The 21,273-nt window shown below is 41.2% G+C and overlaps 1 protein-coding gene across 2 annotated transcripts in view; it reads left to right on the top strand.

The window, feature by feature from the left end:
• Window positions 1–528: 528 nt before the first annotated feature.
• VEGFC (vascular endothelial growth factor C) overlaps window positions 529–21,273 on the top strand; it is a 71,007-nt gene continuing 50,262 nt past the window's right edge. Inside the window, exon 1 of one of the 2 annotated variants that reach the window (XM_082281719.1) lies at window positions 529–1,164. In XM_082281719.1, the coding sequence (XP_082137845.1) occupies window positions 1,021–1,164 (144 nt within the window). In that variant the 5' untranslated portion in view covers window positions 529–1,020. Of the gene's footprint in view, window positions 1,165–3,076; window positions 3,112–21,273 lie in introns of those variants that run through there. The other variant, XM_082281720.1, reaches the window with a different exon arrangement.

Below are 21,273 nucleotides of genomic sequence, written 5' to 3'. Positions count from 1 at the left end.
TGCCAACGCTGCTCAACAAGTAACTGATTAGGATTCACAAAAATTTTCTTGCATGATTTCTCTGTGTGAGTTTTACAGAACTTCACCCCTTGGCTTCCGAGCCAAATGCAACGAGCCGGACACTTTGCTTTGTCCTCGGGGCTGGAACCTACCGCGGGCTTCATCTTCCCGGAGCCGAAGCTCGGGGCCGGACGCGGCCAGCTCTGCGGGACCGGGAGCGCTAGCCTCCCCTTCCCGGCAGAGCCGTGCCGCGCCCCGGGCGGTCTCTTGCCGGCGGTGCGGGGCGCTCGCTGCCCGGGGCGCCAGCGGCCGGCGGCGCCGCCGAGGGGCAGCAGCGCTGGAGGAGGAGGCAGCGGCGGTGGAGGAGGAGGAGGAGGAAGGCGGCCGCCGGCCCCTCTCGGCGCGCAGAGGCGCAGGCAGAGGGCGCTTTCGCCATGCGCGGCCGCCGCCGCCGCGCAGCCCCAGGCGCCGCGCACCCCCCGGCCGCGCCGCCGCTGACAGGCGTCCGCACAGCGCGGCGGGCGGAGCGCAGCGCAGCGCAGCGGAGAGGGGCCCCTCGGCACCGAGCCCCCGGCCCGGCCCGGCCCGCGTGAAAGGATCTCCCCGGGAGCGACCGGCCGCTCGGTCCCGCTCTGCTGCTCCCTGGCTCTCTCCCTCCTTCCCTTCCCTTCCCTCCTCCTCCTCTCTGAGCTTTCCACCTCCCCTGATCCTGAGTGAGCGCAGCCTCGGATGTCCGGTTTCCTGGTGGGTTTTTTACCTGGCAAACTCTGGATAACTTTGGTGAGAATTTGCAAAGCGCCTGGGAAAGTCGGGAACTCCCCTGCAGGCGCATAGGAGCTGCTGCTACCGCATCTTCTCCATCCCACGGATTTTACTGCCTTGGATATTGTGAGGGGAGGGAGGGGGGAGAGGACAGCGAAAGAAGGGAGGGAGAGGAAAAGAAGGAGCCTCATAATTTCGGCTGCATTCCTCCGACTGCCCAGCCGTCCCGCTCCGCGCCCGCTCTGCCATCCCTGCACCATGCACTTGCTGGAGGTGCTCTCCCTAAGCTGCTGCCTGGCTGCCGGTGCCGTGCTCCTGGGACCCCGGCAGCCGGCAGCTGCCGCCGCCTACGAGTCCGGCCAGGGCTACTACGAGGAGGAGCCCGACGCGGGGGAGGCAAAGGTAAGCCCGTGCCCCTGCTGTAGATGCCAATACGCTCCTCTGGGCATGTGGCTGCGAGTCCTTTTGAACGGACAGCTTGGGGATTCCACCAAGGAAGAGATGTGGGAGAAGCCTTTTGAAAGGGGGGGGTTCCTTAAAAGTGGGGGAAGGAATTTTTTTAAGTGTCTTAAGAGTTTTCAGGGTTGCTGGAGGGCGGGTTGTACGGGGGACAACTGCATTTACAGAGCGACGCGAAACACCTGATGAGCAGAGGCAGCCCATGGGCTGCGCTCCTGCCGTGGAGCGGGGACCGTCCGGCGGGAAGCGGTCCCGGCTCCGGCTCAGCCGCTGGAGCGGCGCTGGGACGGGGCAGCGGCCCTTGGGCCGCGGCTGATGCCGGCTCTGGCGGCGGGGGCGCGCCCCGCAGGCGCCTCCGAGCGGGGTCCTGCTCTGGGGAGCGCGGACGGGGGGCGGGCTGAGAAACGCTCAGGGAAGCAGCTGGGCACAGGAACGAAGCGGCGAGGGGGGCGTGGGGGGACGATGACAACAAAACCCTAGACTTTCCATTTGTTGAAAAGTCTCTCGGAGTTACGCTTTGGGTGAGCTGTTGCTGCGTGACAGAGTTGACGGGAGATGTAAGGTGACACTCCAGTCTGAAAATCTTAGTTCTGCCCAGACGCATGGTGAAGGTTGAGCTTAAACTCTCGAGTTCCAGACACAAATACTTACAGTTCTCGGTTAATTTTTGTTTGCATATGAAGTTTCGTAACATAAAACTCAAGTACCTTTGGTACTTTGGTACTTGTGGTTATGCAGTTCCTGGTATGCTGATGCATAAAAAAGATGCATGGTATGTGGTTGTACAAGCATGTGGCATTGTTAGAAAGACCTTTGATGTCTGCCTTACCCTCATCTCATTGTTTTGAAGATTTCTGACATACTTATTGAAAGCAATCATGACCTAGCTTATTCATTATTCATTTCAGTATGGGGCAGGGAGGGAATCGTGTGGATTATAATTTAAACTAATATTCTGATTGATTTCCCCCCCCCCCCCCCCCCATGCTGTTTACTTTACTGATTAAAAGTTGGGGAGATTTTACTGTAACTACATGGGAAGTTAAGTTTTGATAGTATACATTAGCTGCACTTCAGGTATTCAAACTCTTGTAGACCATACATTGTACACAGAAGTCATACTTTTCAAATAATAATCTGCATGGAAAAGTTTACTGATTATACTGTAGTCTCTCTTAAAACATGTTGACTACAGCTGAATGCCTACATTGCAATATTCTGAGTGCTAGTATGCTATCAGTGATCATAAAGAGTTTTTCGCGCTTAAGTATTTAAAAGTAGGAATGCAAAATCAATTCAGCGAGCTGCTCTTGCCACTTAGACTATTTATAAAAATTTAAAAAAAAAAATCAAAACTTAGTGGAGGGTAAAAATACCTCAACTCCTTCCAACCCATGACTGTAAGTCAGTTATTTACTGCGTGAAACTGGCATTTGAGTTGTAAAGTCTCTGAATAGCTTATGCTGGAAAGGTAGAAAGAATCCAAACTGGATTACAGCACCTATTTTGTATACTTAAACTGCTGAGGTAGAACAGCTGATAGTGAAGGTACTCTCCTCAGTGATACTTTGTGTTCCCATGAATATGGTGTGGAAAGTTACTCTGTTTCTTGAAGAAACCTCGATGTCTTTGGGAGCTGCCGCTGTAGCGCACAGTGTGTAAGTGCAAGTGCTCCCTGGAAAAAGAGGAACTGTCAGTAAACCAAAGGAAGGAAAGGTCAAGAGACCGGGAAGTGAGCGGGATAGCATGTGTTCAGCGATTACGTTAATAGGAAAACATTTTTGTGCCTGACTACTGCTGAGTAGTAAGTAGGGAAAGATTCTGGATCCAAGCAGACTTAGTCATGCTGGAAGTCTTTAGCTGTGAGTTGCTTTTGCTGGAGCTGTTTGAGTGAGTACAGCACATGTTTGTTTCTGTGAATGTTGAGATGAATATCTGAAGTAATTATGAAAGGATTAAAAAAGTAAACTGTAAATAATTGTTTCAAGGAAAATATGATTGTGTTGTCAGTATAAAGTCATCTGCCTGAACTTTGTTAACTTCAAAGAAGTTCATAGATGTTATGTTTTTACTTCCCATCAAGATGCCATGCTGCTGCATGTTAAACTGATGCCTAAGTACAGGTCATACAGGCTTTTGGGTCAACTCTTTACACAATATATTTCTTTCTCTCCACTCCAATTTTAAGAGCTTTAGCTTTAGAAAACACTTTAAAAAGTGTGAATGAAGTTGAAATTCCTCCAACATAAGAGGAAGAACTGGCCAGAAAATAAGGGTATTGTGTTTCTAAGCAGGTAATTTTCACGTATTAAACTTATCTAGTCATTTGCAGCAACTTGAAAGTGTTACAGATATAAATAGTATTAGTTCTTCATACACAGCTCTTGCAAGGGCATGTTCTGCAGCAAGTGGGCACTGATAAGCTTGTGCAACACTGCCTCATCCCCCTCCACTCTTAGCCTTTTTTTCTGGTGTTTTTTTTTTGGTTTGGTGGGGTTTTTTTTGGGTTTTTTTTTTTTTTTTTTAGTTTAGTTTAGGGGTTTTTTTTTTTTTTCGGCCTAAGGGTAAAGTTCGTTATTTAACTAGCTTTCAAGGCTCAGAATAATACTTTTCAAGCTGAACTGTCAGCTCAGTGGGATGGGAATGAACCCTGCCCGTAAATCACCTCTTGCGGATTTCCTGCAGCACAGGGGGTTGTCCCGACGAGCTGACCCCCTCGCAGCCACACCCCGCCCCTCCCGGCGGGGCAGGAGGGCGGCCCTGGCCCCCTCTCTCCGCCTGGGTGGCTTGCTGCGAAAGGCAACCTGGTGCTTCAGTTCCCTCTCTGCTCAGGGCGGGGCCCGGGGGAATCAGCCCTCCTGCCCCAAATTTCACGCCGTATGACAGGGACCCGCCGCCCCGCAGGGATGCTCGGAGCAGCTGCAGCAAGGGGAGGGTGAGCTGTTTAGCCACGCCGGTGGCTTGAAACTTTAGCTCCTTGTACTGTCTTTGACTGTTTTAATAACTCTTAGAACGTGTTTAGTCTCTGGATTTTGTTCTTTAGGTAATTTTGAATAGGAAAATGGAGTATATACTGTCTATCTGGGAAAGTGTTATATATAGAAATAAATAGCTCCTTATTGTTTGTTTGCTGAAAGTTTAAAAATGAACTGAAGGAACTACATTGCAAGAATGAAACTTAGGTTATTGAAATGAAGGCACAGCAGTAGCATGTACCTGGTCTTCATTAACGGCAATGAGGTAACAATAGCAGGAATAGTTTATTATGGTAACAGCAACTGGAACGAAGCCACACAGCTGGGAGGGTTTGCCATAGCTGCACCATCATTTTGTTGTGTAGTCTAACCTTTAGAGTTATGTGTCTATGCAAAAGCAATATTGGTCAATTGCCCCATGTAGTTTGAAAAGGTTTGAAACTATATCTATGCAAAGGTTCTTAGTTTTGTGTTAAAACGGGAATAGCAAATGAAAATGTATTTGCCTGTTCTAAAGCTTATCCCTGAAAATTTTATTGGGGCCTCTTTACACAGACAGCAATAAAGTACAGAACAGTTTGTGCTGTGATTCTGTGATTTGTGTTTTTTGCAATGAAAATACATGTGCATACTTGAGCTGCATTTTTCTTGGATGCTACCTGAGATACACCTATTTAGTTTTATTATTATAAAATTATTTAAAATCTGACCTAATTGTACAGTGCCACCCATTGACGGCTAACAGAATTTAAATACTGTTAGCTAGTGGGAGGTGAAGCAGTGTGTCAGTTTCCAGAGTTTCCTGCTGTCACTGTATCTCCATGGGCTAACCTCAAACCCATCAGTTTCATGGTCACCCGTAAGTTCATGAAGTGCCTTACTCTATGTTACATGCACAGGTGAGAGGTGAGGCTGCATTGTCTGTTCTGAAAACAAGCTTACACCTCACTCCCAATACTTAAGCAGTGCTAAATTGAGCATGTAGGGAGAATGTTATTTTTTCCTGCTGCTGTTTGGTCTGCTGCAAATTTTCTTTTATGTGTGTGTGTGTGTAGCCACTCTCTTTCCAGACACATGCACACAAAAAGATGCTGGCTTTTTTTAGAAGCATGATGTGTAGCAGAGGGAATGGGATGAACACTGCTGGTAGGACCTATTTTAAAGACTAAGCAATGCTTCTGCAAACGTAGATATTAAACCTTGGTCTAGCCTTTTGCGTGAGTACAGTACTAAGCTCGAAGAGCCCACTGCACTTTCTAGTGCTTGAAGTGCATTCCTGGGTGTCTAGTGTAAGCATGCTGGTGGGCCTGGGAGGGACTTCAGCTGTTTGTCAGCAGCAATCCCATGCATTTATGAAGGTCATAAAAAAAGCTTTGGAGGTCATTTTAACTGCAGTGTTTAGAGGCATACAGAAGCATTCCATCAAAAACATTATTTTTATGCTCACATAGGTTCTGTGTGTATTCAAACTCTTGCCTGTTTTTCAAGGGGGTGTGTCCACTTATTTTAGTAGAAATAAACCAGGGCTTATACTTCAGACTATTGTAGCTGAGGGTGATGGCAATAATACTCTCCCATTGATATCCTGCATCCAGGATAGAAAGTCTGTCGAGAACCTTGTGTTCAGCTGCTGCTTTTTTGAATGTGGCCAGTGATTCATTGAAAGAAAATCCTTGGAACAAAGGGAATCCTACTAAAGTCACACTGGTTTCCTCTCAAATGTAATATCCTGTTTAATGTAAAAAAAATACGTTACAGCTGTTTGTAGAATGAGTTATAAGAAATTCCAAGCAAGATTGTCACTTGAAAGTTGCAAGGTCCTCCAAAATCTAAGTCATGTCTTAAGAGTTTTGTTTGGTAAAGTACTGAATTTTGCTTAGTGAGTAGGATAGGTATGACTGCTTTCCTTATATATTATAAATATTCATTACATTTAAATTTCACCTTGCTTCTATTCAGAATGATAATGTAATACCAAATTCCTCTCCATGTAAATGTGTATCCACTTTAAAGACACTAATGGCTGCATAAAGTGCATCAGAATTTTAATTTAAAATATTGATAACTTACAGGAGCATAGACAATTGTTTTTTGAATTCCTATTATGTATCAATTTGTCAACTTGTTTGTCTTGTTTTGTGTTTATCTATCTCCAGAAGTTCTTTTGGTGACAGTTTTTGTGTTGCTCTCCTTCTTTGTTGCATTTCTAACTTTGTTGCATTTTCCTAACTTTAGTTAGGAAATAGCTACACTGTAAGTCATTTATTCTTCTCTTCTTCCACTCTAATCATCATAAATCAATCCCTTTAGCTCTGTAGTAGTTTGTGGGGTTTTCTCTTTTGATATTTCTTGACTTGTCTAAGATAGCTATAACACTTAACAAGTATTTAGAGACAGCAGTTGCCAGTGGAAGGAGTCAATACTATGGTAAGAAGCTCCTTTTTAGCAAAGTAACCAGGAGAATGGTGTTCTTTGGGGGAGGAGGAGAAAACACAGGGGAAAACTTGTGATAAGGAGAAGGAAAAAAATAGCAGTTGGTGTATTTTGACTATATTGTAGTCTTTACTGAGTATAGATGAGCATGTAATCCTCTTACATGTAGTTACTAAGGCCATATATCTACAGCAAACTTTTGGGATCATAATTACGGTTAACTTAAATGAAAAATGATTGGTTGCTTGGGGAAGTTAATAGCATTAGTTACCTGATACTGCTGTCACCCTGAACTCTGTAGTACTCCATACTGTTCACATAATGACTTCACCTACTCAGTGATAGTTTTCCAATAGCTTGACCTTGAGAATGCATCTTAAAAACTGTTGAAGGCATTTTATATCCTGTTCATTACTGAATTAAGCAGGGGTTTTTATATTGGACAAGGGAAAATTCTGGCAAAGAAATGGACAGTTCTTGGAAGAAGATGCCAGAAGGCTGCTGGGGAACAAATGACACATGTATTTCTGTCTAGTGTCAAGTGTGACATACCTGTGTTGCTCCTCCTACCTTCTTGCGGCAGCACTGAGAAATAAGTCATTTCAGGAATCATATAGAACAAAATCCTTTACACCATTATATGGTTTAATTCTTTGACTTTCCTTACTTAATAATTGTATTCTCTTGAGAAAGAGAGGAGAGGAATTCAGCAGAAGGGATAACTTCTCACAGAACAGATGCAACAATTGGCTATTTCCTAATATTTTTCCCCAAAGGTGACCCACAGTAACTCCTCCAACACCCCACATGCATGTGTGAAAATTTCTAGTATTTCTGAAGATTTTTAGAAACAGTAGGTACCCTGCTCTCCTGCTGTATTTAGCATTGTGGTGGCCTCACCCTGAGTTCTGTGTGCAGTTCTGAGCCCCAAAATTCAAGAAGGATGTGAAGGTCCCTGGATGCAGCCAGAGGAGGGCAACAAAGCTGGTGACAGGGCTGAAAGGAATGCCCTATGAAGAGCAGCTGAGGACTCTGTCCATCTGGCTTGCAGAGAAGAAGTCTTGAGGGGTAACTTCACTCCTCGCTCCTGCTTTCTGGGGAGAGGAAGTGGAGAGAGATGTGCTGATCTCTTCTCCCTCAGGTCCAGTGGTTGGATGCATGGGAGCAGTTAAAACTGCACAAGTGGAACTTTAGACTGGACATTAAGGAGCATTTCTTTACTGAGAGGATGATCAAACACTGGAACAATCTTCTTAGAGGGGTGGTTGATGCCCCAAGCCTGTCAATGTTTTGGAGGCATTTGGACAATGCCTGTTAACAATGTGCTCTAGGTTTTGGTCAGCCCTGAAGTGGTCAGGTAGCTGGACGAGATGATTGGTAGAGGTCTCTTCAAACCAAAATATTATGTTCTATTTGAGATTGTTTAAAAGAAGCAAAACTACTATTGTTGTCCTTCAACTTACTTCAACTGCCAAATTCAGCTGGCCAAATGTATTTGTGGTGAACTGCTCCAGCTGTCCAGAATGTACTTGTGGCATCCGTTACAATATTTAGAGCCAAGAGAAAAACTGGCCAAGCAAAGCTTTACACCTTATCTGCTCTTGACTTATTCATGTTTGTGTAGACAAAGAAATGTTTGGAGGGCTAGTAAGTTTGTTTCATGGGTGTATTTTTTTCAGAGGGGGAGAGAGAAGGTTACAGTTGGTGAATAAACTCTCCAGTCTGCTTAAGGAAAAGTCCCTTTGGTTTTGTTTGTTCCCTAAGAAGAAAGAGAAGGGAAAGCATTTCTTGCCTCAAGTGTTGGAAGTCATCCTGAGAGGGTTTTCATTTTATTGTTTTGGGTTTTTTTTGTTTGTTTGTTTTTGTTTTTTGGGTTTTTTTAAATAATCTATTTTCTTTGAAAGTGTTGCCTTTGGAGCCCTGTGAATTTACCAGTCTTGACCTGTCATTCTTCTTGACTAACAGCTGCTAGGTGTTGCAGATTATGTGACAGCTTTGCGACTGCTGTGAATTAGAGACTATGGGAATACCGTAATAGTAGGTTTCACTGGAAGTCAAAGACAGTGCTTGTATTTTTTACCTCTAAAAGGATCACTCTTCATTTGGTGTGCTGCTGAGGAGAGAATCTCTGCTTAGTTGCACACTCACTATTGCTTAGAATACACCCGTCCTATTTCTTCTTAGAAATAAGGAACTTCAGTCATTCCAGTTCTATGTATTTGTAACTGCCCGCAGATACTCTTGATAGAAACATAATTTGCATGTAAAAGTAATAGTATCGAGAGTCTTGGTGGAGATAATTGTATAATGTTTATAGAATTGCTACTTATGGTTGGATCAGCAGTGCAATTAACCATGAAAAGGAAATACAAAATAAGCTTGAGATGATGCCTTATTGATGTTTTTCCCTTCCCTAGGGAGACAGATGTTTCCAAATTAAAACAGAGCCTAGGACTTCCTCTTCACCCCACCCCACGCTCCAGTACATCTTGCATAATGGGGAGAGTGCTGCTGCAGTACAAATATGAGCATTTACTTTGTTTCATTTGATTTATAAATGTCAAAATATTCATGTTAAGCATTCAGTATCTCTTTGCCAAAAGTATATTTTTTAATTTTACTTCCTTTAAATCATTAGTACTGAAATATTCTGTGATTTGGAGGGAATGAGATGATCTTGATAATAAGCAGGCTTGCACAGTAGGTTCAGTAAATATGGAGAATTGTTTTTTCCAGGAAGGACAATTACTTTGAGTTTCCAGTTGGATGTTTTGCTGGCTGGTTAGAGAAGGGAAAAATATTGGTTCATTTAAAAATGCTAAGAATCCTGTTGTGCAGCCCACAGGGCACAGTTTCAGGAGAACACTAACAGCTGCTAGAAGTCTCACTCATGTGAGGCTCAATATAGCGGGTATTGGCCTGTCTCCTTTGTAAAGCTGCATGGCAGCTTCATCTGAAGTGCCAGACAACAGAAGCAAGAGCCCAGACTCAGAATCAAATTCTCCGAGGGTTTCCTTGCTTGCTGGAGTGTCAGTGATGCGGAGTTTGTGCCTTCTGCCTTGTGTTTCCAGGCACACCCTGAGGAATGAGAACATACTTTTTTGAACACATGGTTTGGAGTGGTGTGGGCTGCTTTTGTGGCTCAGCAGAGCCCAGCAGGTGGGCAGCTCCTGGTTACCTCCGTGCAATTTGTTTCAGCTGCCAGGAATGCCACGTTAATAGTACTGGATATGTGAGAATGTCCCCTCTTAGGAGGGGTTCAATGTGTGTGTGCTGAGAGAGGTAGTTTAAATGAACAGCTGGACTCAGACTGAGATCAGACCACCTTAGAGTGGCAAATGAGTTGATAAAGGGCTGTCTATGGTTACGGTTCCCTCTAAGATTGTGGTGCTCAAGTCGGATGAAAGGCAGCCTGTACAGCTAAAAGTTGTAAAGTGTTTTGTGATAAAAAGTTTTATTTTCCCTACCCAAGAAGAGCTGCTGAATTCTCTCTGATTATCATCTATGAAAATGATGAAGATCTTTAATGATTTTTTTTTTCCCTCCATGTGGCTGGGCCAGCAGGTGATCAAATCACTAAAAAAAAATAAAGGAGTAAAAATCTGTAGAGGAGCTCTGAAGTACTTTCCTTTTTGAAATGCCTGCGGATGGGCTGTAAAGCAGTAAAAGCACAATGAACCATGAGTTTGGAACAGGAAGTAGGGTAAGGAGCAGAGGAGAATTTTCAGAGGGCAGGCCATGCTTCAAAGGAAGAAAAAATTAGGCTGTTCTATTGCATCAGGTAGAACTAAAGATTTAGGCAAACTCTAAATTGAACAGTCACTACTAATCTGGATTAACAGCATAAAAAGGCTCTTTGTAGTAATGAAACTCTTTGAATATCTTAGCTAGCAGTTTCAGAAAATTAATGAAATTTTCAAATCCTCATCTCATATGACAGATGGATGATCTCTATTTTTCCTTTGAGCCTGTAAGTTGTTGCTTTACTCCATGATTAGTTGGCTTATGCTATATATATATGGAGTGTTGAGGTCATGTAAGAGTAGAAGAATATCTGTAGTTGGTCAGATAAAGTGCCTGATTAGCCCTATATGCCATTCTCAACAATCTCGTTGGAGGGCCCCTGCTGCATAGCCAGTGAACCTGCACCCTGTGCTCCACTGATGCAGCAGAGGATGATTGGAGAGTGATGTTGGAAACCTCATGCACAGTACATGATGAGAAACGATCTATCACATCTTCCCCCTGATACCCCTTTTTCTCCAGTTCCTTCCAGGTGAAATCTGCCCTTTGGCCATGGCCATGCCTATTCCTGCAAGAAGACAGTACCCAAAAAGTTTCTCTTTTTATCCTTGATCATGTGAGCTGCCCTGATTGATTCACCTGTAGGGAGCTTGTTGCACAACATCCAGCTGATTTGTCCTCAAAACACCTAATGGAAATGGCTTGGGAGATTTCTATTGTGCTTTGTTCTTTCACCTTTGCATTCCACAGACCATACTCAGGAGAAATCCTGATAATGTGGTATGTCAACATGCTGCTTGCCCCTTGGCCAGCTGGGGACTTCAGTTAGAAAACCCAGCAGCAGGCACTTGCAGGATCCTCAGACTCATCATGTTTGTGCAAGGGCAACCATGGCAACATGCACCTGGCTACAGGCACTCTTCTGGCCTTCCAGTACCTCTTAGTTTTTTGTGGCTGGCCTTCTTTTCTTTTTATTTATGCCCTCACCATCCAAGGCTCTGCCAAATTACAGGACCTATTTGACAACCTCCTTCTGAGCAAAGAAATGGAAAGTGTCACTACTAGCTGACAGGCAGTTGGCAGCAGCTTGTGAACTTCCTTGCCTTAAATGATGGTGTGTGTGTGTGTTATTTCATTTCCTTTAATAGCTTTCAGTAGACTTTTCTCCAGGTGCTTATTGAGCCCAATAATTGAGAAGCTTGTCACATCAACACTTCTCAGTATCAACAAGTATGCCTTAAAGTGGATGTTCTGTTTACTATACATAATAGTAAATTAAAAAAAAAAAAAAAACGGAAACAACAAAGGCTCGAGACAAGCAAAAGGAATTGTTCTGACACCTGCTGACTAACTATGAAACTTCCAGAGTTCCTGCTCTGGACAAGGCAGGGAGCAATTCTGTCCATGCCACTTGTGATTTTATTGAGCTCCCCTCTCCACTGTTCTTTTTCAGGCTAAAAATCTTTCACTTGTGTAACCTGCTTTTTGAAATGAAACTGTTCTTTACCTTTGATCAGCTGACCTCATACCTTTCTTAATCCTCTTTAAGAGTGCAGAACAAGGAGAGGGGAGAGCCGTGAGTGCACGCAAGATTCCATATGTGGAACACGACAGATGTGTGTAGGGACACAACGATGTTTTGTTCTCTAAGAATTCCACTTGTGTATGTGTTTTAAAAGTGTGTCTTGATATGCCAGTGTTTTGTAACATGTCAGACATGAGTATGATTAAAATGCCTCCTTTAAAGAACTACCCATATTTATACTGAAGAACAGGATGGGGAAGGCATTTCATAGTTATTACTACTTCCTCAAAATTCACATAAAAGCTGTTCTTAGGCGTCTGTTTCAAGATGATGGATGATTATTTAAACTTTTGTGTTCATTATGCTTTTAATGTGTTTTTCTGCCTGCCACATGTGCACAGTGAGAGATTTGAAGTAACTAGCTATCTTTTGAGTTATAAACCATGAACCATATATATAATGTCCTTAATGATTTTTATTTAAAAATGAGTCGTGGTCTCAGTGTGATCTGTGAAATATGTCAGCAGTCTTGCAAAGGCTGTTTCTGCCTGCTAACCACAAGATGTTACTGTCAGGCAAGACTTGCAAGGGCTTGGTTATGTGCACTAACTAGGTGCATATGACCAAGCAATTTTAAAACCTCCCCATGCCTGCAAATTTTTAGATACATGTCAAGCCTAGCCTAAAGCATAAAAATATAGGAAATACCCCACTGGAACAAACTAATGGTTTGCCTAGGTAAGTGGCCTCTGTCATGTCAGCAGCTTGTGCTCTTCTGCTTAAGGAGAATATTTAGACTTAATCAGTTTCTGCAGTTCCCTCCCCTCATACCCACCTAACATCCTCAGTTGTTGGACTGAGGATATTAGAGGATATGGCTCTGCCTCTTTAGTATCTCTTTAAAGATGTCTTGTCCATGGGTTTGGTCTGCTTTCATACTGAAGATGCTATGAGCAGGTAGTAGATTCTGAGCTACTTCATACCAGGAGGTTTGGGGGCAGTGGAGTTTCTTTGATTTTGTTGACTTGCAATATGTGTCAAGACTTATTCTAAAGTTAATGCTAATGTTATTAACATTTATAATTTGAACCTTTTGTGTTACATAGGTACAAAGGTTATTTTCAGCACTTGGGGAAAAAAAAAGTCATTTAATTCAAGGATCTGGGACATTTGTCCTTAAATTTTTGAAGACCAACCTAAAGAAAAAAAATAAATGTGTCATTTAATTATATTATTCTATATTTCAATCAAATACAAATTTGATTGGTTTTTACATTTTGGCCAGTCAGAGTGACTGGGTGCATTGTCAGATTTCCCCCACCCTCTTGGTTAAGAAGCTGATTTTATTTTCATCTTTAGACCTTTATTACATTCATGGTGTCTCTTTAGTTGCTGTCTGCCTCTGACTTTGCCAGCTTTGAGAAATATTTTCCCTCTAGGTCAGAATTAAAATCTTTAGCTCTTTTGAGGTGTTTATGGTGCCTGAGACCCTTATTATGGATTTATTTGTAGGAAATTCCATCTTCCAAATGCCATTTGATGAACAGTAGTGCAGTGCTGAGTACAGGGGCAGTCCAGGCGATCCTTTCTTGCACTTGACGCCCTACTCTGTAGAAAAGCACAAGAACAGTTGCAAGGATATTTAGAGAAAGGTGGTGGGGTTGGGTCACAAATTTCCCTTAATTCCCTATTCTCCTCTTCTAGGAGGAGGGAGGAGATAAGGGAATTAAGGAAAGCCCTTCAGATAAGGATTATGTAATGTGAGCTTTAGCAGACATGGAGTGTTAGCCCCTTAGAAACATCTGTAGTCATCTGAAGAAGACTATGACATCTAGGGTTAGGATTTTTTTTTTTTTTTAATCCTTGCATTGGCTGTTCCTTCTGCTTTGTGGTATTTGGACATTTTTTCTTCTCCCTCACTAGGAAAGTACCATGTGCTGCTGTATTTGAGGAGTTTATGCATCTTGCCAATATGCCATTGAGGTATATTTGTTTAAATACTTTTTGTTATAATAGAGATATTATCTAACAAGTATATATTGAATAAAATTGAAGTTCTTTTGGATAATCATAACATTTCTAAATTCTAAAAATTTTTTTTTATATTTGTGCCAACCTATTGATTTATTTTATTGTTCTGCATATTTTTTATTACAATTGTGGAAACAATTACATTTGTATTTAGCTTCAATTTTGTTCTTTCCTTCCTCAAAATCCTTGGTACATGCATTATCATAAAGCCCCTAACTTAGACTATTTAACATGTGTTCTTGTGAAGACTTACATTTTTGTCATCACTATATATATATTTTTTGACCTTCAAACTGCCTATTCTGAGTCAGAGAGGGTTGTGTTCATTAGCTAATTAGTTTAATCAGAATGGGAATTTCCTTTTCACTTTGAGTTAGTGCAGTATTGAAGAATTTAAAGTAAATGCAAAGTCTTACTAAGATGTGAAATTAATTACTTATCTTAGAAAACTTGCACTGATACCTCAGTAGCAATCTTAAAAGAAAAATTTAATTAATAAATGAAAGAGAAATTGAATTAGTGATTTTGGTAATCATTAAAGTAGCTGAATTTCATGCAGAACTGCTCGAATCCACTGCTTACCAATTTTCCCAGCTCCTTTCTTAAAATCAGAATTAGCTTGCAACTAGCATCCTGATGCTGTGGTATGTAAGCGCTTTAGCTGGGCTGCAGTATTGGCATCAAAGTCTTCTCGGAAATTGAAAGAAAACAAAGAAGAAAGCCTCCCAACCTCTCTGACTCTACTTAGTGAAGAACACAACAGTTTGAAAAGTTTCTACCACCCTCTTCAAGGTCACTATATTCCATGCCAAGCTCTGACAGAGCTGTACCTGGGAAGGACAATTTTTTTTATTTAAAATTGTTTTATTTAATTTTTTTTTCTGAGTTTGCAGTGTTTTTACTTGATTTATCTGAAATACATTAATTTTCTAGCATAATTACACTCTGTAAGCAAAACTGATAGCAAGTTGTAATACTTGTCTGGATCCAGCCCTAGTAGTGGAAGAAGGTTACTATCTATGAGTAACAAGTAACTGTTGCACCTGGGTTATGGTAAATAAGACTGTACTTAATTTGATAGTAAAATTCTTTTGGTAGCAGCATAGATTTATGCTGGATTTACAGTAACTGGGCAACAGTTTACTTATGAGTACTTCATGTAAATAACTTCTAGTGGCTGACCTTGTTTTACTGCGTAGCAAAATTGAGTAAGAGTAGTCATGTACTTGGATTCAGTCGTTCATAAACAACCTCATGAACAGATTGAACAGATGTGTGTGAACAGATTATTCTAATAAAATTATCTTTTTAATTTAATCTTTGCAGGTAATAAGGTTCTTATTAACCAAACCAATTTTGCTTTTTTTTTTTTTTTTTTTTTTTTTTTTTTTTTTTTTTTTTTTTTTTTTTTCTCCTTACATACACGTAAGATTCAGCAATGTTAAAGTGGAGGGCTGCTAATACTGGACCACATTGCTAATTTAACAAGTCAGCTATGCTTCCTGCCGAACATAGCTCAGGATCAATTATTAAGCTCCAACTAATTTTTCTTTGTGATTAGATATTACTGTGGATGTGTTCTGTGTAATGAGAAAGTGATCTGGTTAATGCCATATTTGTAAACAGGTTAATTTTGCAACAAATTCCATGTAGTTCATGAGCAGCTAAACTTGCACTGACAAGTTGCAAGACTGTCCATTGGTGGGTTATGTTGAGTGAACGTAGTTGTCCAAAATTATTTCTGTAGAAATAACTAAACTACTAGAAGGATGTATAAATATTGTTTATCTACTGCTTTGTACTTGGACTTTCAGTGACACAAGTTTGGTGTCTGTAAATCTTGCTCTTGCCATTTAATTGAAGATTTATTATCAATGCCTTGCTGTCATTCCACATAAATAATATGTTAGCTTAGAGCCAAGATAAATCTAGTAGTGCTGACAAGCATTGCAACCACGGATGTATGAAGTATATGAGTATATACACTAGTGCTTGTTACTTCAGCAAAATTAAAACGTTCAGAAGTTGCACAATGTTAGTCTTAAAAACTTACTTTTTTTCAGATGTTCTTCTGATATTCTGCAGAGTTACCTGATGTTTAGAGACTTCAAAAAGATAAACAAAAATGCCTACAGCTGTATTGTCCAAATCTAGAGAACAGCCTACAGTACTTTACAGAATGGGGCTGGGTATGGGGAGCTGGGAAGCAGTCCCAGCCTAAGTGCTTCCACTTACCTTGTGTACTGCAGCCTGTGAATTACATGCTGAACCTAATTCGAGGACTGTAGATTGATACATAAACTCATCCAGCTGAGGAGATAGAAGCCTGCATGTCTTAAGAGCTTTCCGTGTTTTTTGCTCGTTCAAGGCTGCTCTGTGTGAATAGTAAAATAGCCGAGGGGGCAGCAGGCTTCTGTCCTTTAGGCTTCTGCTTCACCCCGATTCTTGAGCAGTTCCTGTGTTTTAAATCTGTCTTTAGTTTCTCACTGTGTTTTCTCTAGACCTTGTTTCTCTTCTTCATCAAACTGATCTCTCCCGTCCCATCTTTGTATCCACTATCATAACTTTTTGTTGCCCTTTTTCATGTGAATAAATGGCAACGATGTTGCACCAGGCTGTCACAGATCTTTGATTCCTTTTCCACTTTTTCTCTGCACAGGAAATTACTGCCAAACCAGGTCCCTCTTCAGTGTGTGTCTCTTCCCTATCTCCCTCCCTAGCTTCAGATCACAGCTTTCTTTCTTTTCCTGTTACCCCCATTCTCTTCTCTGAGATCCAGGTTTCATCTGCAGACTCCAGATCTCTTCCTCTCTGTGTCCTTTCTTGTTCCCATTTTATTCTAGGGCAGACTGAGCCTTTTTCTGCTTTGTGTTTCTTTACACTGAAGTTTATTCTTCTCACTGATGTTTCTTCATGACCTGCTGCAGACCAAAGCTGTACTTGCACAGCAGGTCTTGTTCAGCAGCTGCAGGGAACATATACTGATTGCTCCTTAAAAGTTTATGTGTTTTAGCAGAGCAATCTGCCAAAGTCTACTGGAAATTCATAAATTGTGGTGCTTATTTGTTAGCTAAGTTTTGCTGGAGATGTTAAAAATATGCTCCTGAGGCACCCTCCGTTTTTTCTTTCTCTTCTCGTGACTTGAAATTGTATGTCCCTGCCAGTTTAAGGTGCTGCAAATCTTCAGTGAGGAGGCTGCATTATATTAATGTGGACAAGAAACAGACATTAAGACAGCTCCTCAGTGGAAAATCAAGCTTCAGGTTAGTCTGTCAAAACCTTTGAATAAACACCTAGAAACAAGGTCTTACAAGTGGAAAAACTGAAGAAGTTTTCCACTTCCATCTGAAGTTAACTGCCAGAACCTGCACAGTTTGGTGCTGCTAGCCCAAATGGTATTCCCATTGCCCACTTGCTTATTTGTCACCTGCATTGTCTCTTCATGAGTGTCAGCAGGAGTACATGGGGAACTGAATAGAGAACATGATCGGAGTGACAGCTTGCCCGGGAGGAAGGTGTGAGGGTTGAGGAGTACTCGGTTGAACTGATTTTTTTAGTCCGGTTTAGTTCTTGGCTTCACATGTGCCTGTTTTTACACAGGAGGCAAGAATTTGTGGGAGGGCATGAATGAGCAGTTGGGAATAGAAAGAGTGGATGGGGGGATTTTTTGTGACAGTCTAGGACATTTGTTGATCAGTAACTTCGATCACAGTGGCACTGTTAACGCAGCTATGGGGGCCTGTTTTCTTTTCACTTTGCAATGTCCTATGAAAAAGTAGCCTTAGAGCAGAATATGCCTTGAAGGAGGCAGGAATTCTTTGAAAAACATCTGTGATTGTTGCGCCTTAACTGCTCAAAGTTTAAGCAGCTGAGTCACGCTGTCTGGTCTCTTGTTGTAGCTACGAGACAGAGACTGGCAGCTATGAGGAATGCATGGTGTGGCCTCATTAACCACAGTTTTAAGGTATATTCACAAATTTCAGTTTTCAAAAGTTACCTCATTTAAATAGCCAGGCTGATTGAGGGGGAGTTAAGTAAAATAAGTGTGCACTTGCACATTTATCCTGTGTAACTAGAGCAACTCTATTCAGTTGCATTTGGTGTTTTCCATAGTCTCTGGTGAAATTGCTGAGGGACTTTTCCAAAGTATATGCAACTTTTGACCTCAGATCAACCTCAGGTTTCTGCAGTACTGAACCTTTGCTCAATGTTTAAATCCCATTGAGTGGTGCTGTTTTAAGTAGGAAGTAGCTAAAGGTGAAAGGGATAAAGAAAAGCAGCAATGAAGAGATGGGAACCACTATCCAATTTATTCCTACTGCTCCAGTAACATGTGTGCAGAAACTAAGATTAGTAGGAACACTATATAACATACTTTATGCTGAGAGAGTCTAAAGCATATTTGAATTTTTTTAAAAAATTAAAACTCTGTACAGATCAATGCATCTGATACCTAGCACCAGCTGTTGTCTTGATTCCCATTCAGTGCTAGTACAGTGGAATTAAAGGAGAGATAATTTTAGTATGGAATTTCCTGAGATCATATAGTTTTATTTTAAGGTATTGTTCTGTATCCGGATGCTGTTGCTTAATTTAGGTCTAGCTATAGAATATAATCATGCTGTTTCCACCCTTTTATGTATAAACATACAAACACACACATGCACATTTGCAGTATGTGTCTATATCTATATATACGCATAGGTTATTTAAATTACTTGAAATTAAGAATACGTATTTAAATGTGTATTTAAAACTGTCAGCTAACAATTCTGCTATAGCTGAAGTAAAATTACTCTAAGTATTTCCATGAATTAATCTCTTCTAGTTTTATGGTTTTGTTTCCAGTAGGACAGTTGAAATTTGAAAATACAGAATCCAAGGGAAAACAAATTTAAAATGAAAATATTCTGAAAAAAAGGTAATTTTTTTTCCAATTAAATTTAACTTCCAATTAAAAAAAATTTTAACTGCCTATTTTTACACAGTGCCTAACACTTTCATACTCATTTTCATGATTTAACCCCAGCTGCCAACTCAGTACCACACAGCTACTCGCTCCCCACTGCCCCCAACTCCTGGTGGCATGGGGAGGAGAATCTGGAAAAAGAAAGGTAAAATTCATGGGTTGAGAAAAGAATAGTTTAATAGCTGAACCATAGTAAAAGATAATAATTATAATATCAACAATAATTCTAACGGAAAGGAGAAAGAAAGAGAGGACTAAAACCGAAGAGAAGCAAGTGATGCACAACACAGTTGCTTCCTGTCTGCTGCCTGATGCCCAGCCCATCCCCGAGCAGGGACTGGCTCCTCCCAGTTTCTATACTGATTGTGACGTTTTCTGGTTTGGAATATCCCTTTGGCCACTTCGGGTCAGCTGTTGGGGCTCTGCTCCCTCCCAGCCTCTTGTGCACCTGTTCCTGGCAGAGCAAGGGAAACTAGAAAGTCCTTGGCTTAGGCTAAGCACGGCCCAGCAACACAGTGTGTTTTCCATGTTGATCTCATACCAAATCTGAAACACAACCTTGTACCAGCTACTAAGGTGAAATGAACTCTGTCTCAGCTGAAAATAGCATGCTGACTCTGTTAAATGAGAGGAGAGACTCAAATTGCAGATCAATAAGCTGGTTTTCAGGACCTGGTGGTTATACTTGTTGCAATCTTGGTGTATCTTACCGAGGTGTATGTTGAGACTCCAGGATATTTACTTATGCTTGTCAATACTTTATTGTCAAAAGATTTGAAGTCTGTGTACTCATTGACAGTTGGAATTTCAGGGTAGTAGAATGCAGCAAATCTGCATTATCAGGAGAACTGTTTTTATTTAGAATTAAACATTTTTTTCAAGCCAAAACCACGTCTTTGTCTAGAAAAGATTTTGTAATTGTTAGCTGCCTGACAGCATACAGTTAAATAACAGTGTGCACACTCTCTGATGTGGATGAATAGAAAGCTGGCTGCTTTCACTTAAAGTATTGTATTGTATTCTGTATCACTTCATATAAAAGGTGATAAAGATATGCACAAGACAGAAGCAACTGACTTAATAACCTTCCTTTTATAAATGAGGTAATTTTAAGTAGTTTTCCAGGTCTTTATTCCCTGATCTGCATGGAGTGAAGCACATGCATGACTATAACTTATTTCATATCTAAATGTGACTGTCCACAAGCGTACCTTTAGATAAACTCAGAGGCCCTTGTTGCAGCGCCAATGAAACAGTTACCTGTGCTGTCAAATGCCAAAGGTGGGGTCTCTTTCACTCCTTCTCCTGCCTTCTTGCTTAATTTTCATCCCTTTTTATTAGTTTTATTCTTAGTGGGGAAGTGAGACTGAGTCACCTCTCTCACACTCATTTCATCTGAGTCAAAAGTGTTTCATCGTTACCTCATCTTTTTTGTCATATTTGCCCCAAACTGTGAAGTGTAATATGCATGTAATATGCATCTCTCTGCTTTAAATAGAAAAAAAAAAAGTTGCTTTTAGTAGACTGTGATTACAATAAAAAAACCCAGGTGATTTGTAGTTGAAGTGCAGTTCTTTGCCTCAGCACACCAGGTGATAGTTTCATAGAAAATATGACCGATGAGGAACGCTGAAGGCAGTTCACTGTATTTCCCATTCATGTTTTTACAGCAAAAGGCTGTTTGATTTCATTAGAAAGGAAAGTGAAAATGAATTGGTTAAAACCGTTACCTCAAATCCAGTGCAGTACCTCGATTTTTTTCAACTTGATAATCCTGTCCTGACCCTGTCAATCTCATGTTTATGATTGCTAATGTGCACTGACAGGAAACAAAGCATTGGAGAAAATGTCTTCTTGAATGCCTGGAAACTGTAATTTGAAGAATGTTTCAACTGTCCTACCATGCTAGTTTAAATGGCCTTACTAATAAATTGCAAGTGTTTTATACGGTCTGTAAAATAACAACCTATGAAGGTAGGGAGAGCGATAAACAAATGCACATTACTGCTGCAGAAGTGCTTCCTATGCCACTGTTATCTGCTGCACCACACAGTGAACCCTTTTCTACCTGCTGTAGTAAAGTGCCAGCACTCATTCCCAAATGTGAAAAATTGCAACGCCAGCAGAGCAAAATAATGAAACTTTAAACTTATAATAGTTGAAATAAAACTATCATAAGTTAATAAAACTATGTGATTTGTCTTCTAGTATTTAGGATTGAATATACTTGTAAGTATATTCGGGTACTGAACTACTGTACTGGGTTGGGGGAAAGAGATGTATAATAAAAGAGAGGGAAATAACTTCTATTAAGAGCTTAAAGAGTTTCAGATCAAAAGGCGACTGGGTAAACCATATAGAAGTCCTTGAAAAAG

The sequence above is a fragment of the Coloeus monedula genome (assembly GCF_965178545.1).
Source record: "Coloeus monedula genome assembly, chromosome: 5".
NCBI lineage: Eukaryota > Metazoa > Chordata > Aves > Passeriformes > Corvidae > Coloeus > Coloeus monedula.
Note: the sequence above shows the minus strand (reverse complement) of the source record. Positions and strands in the feature narration are given on the sequence as shown.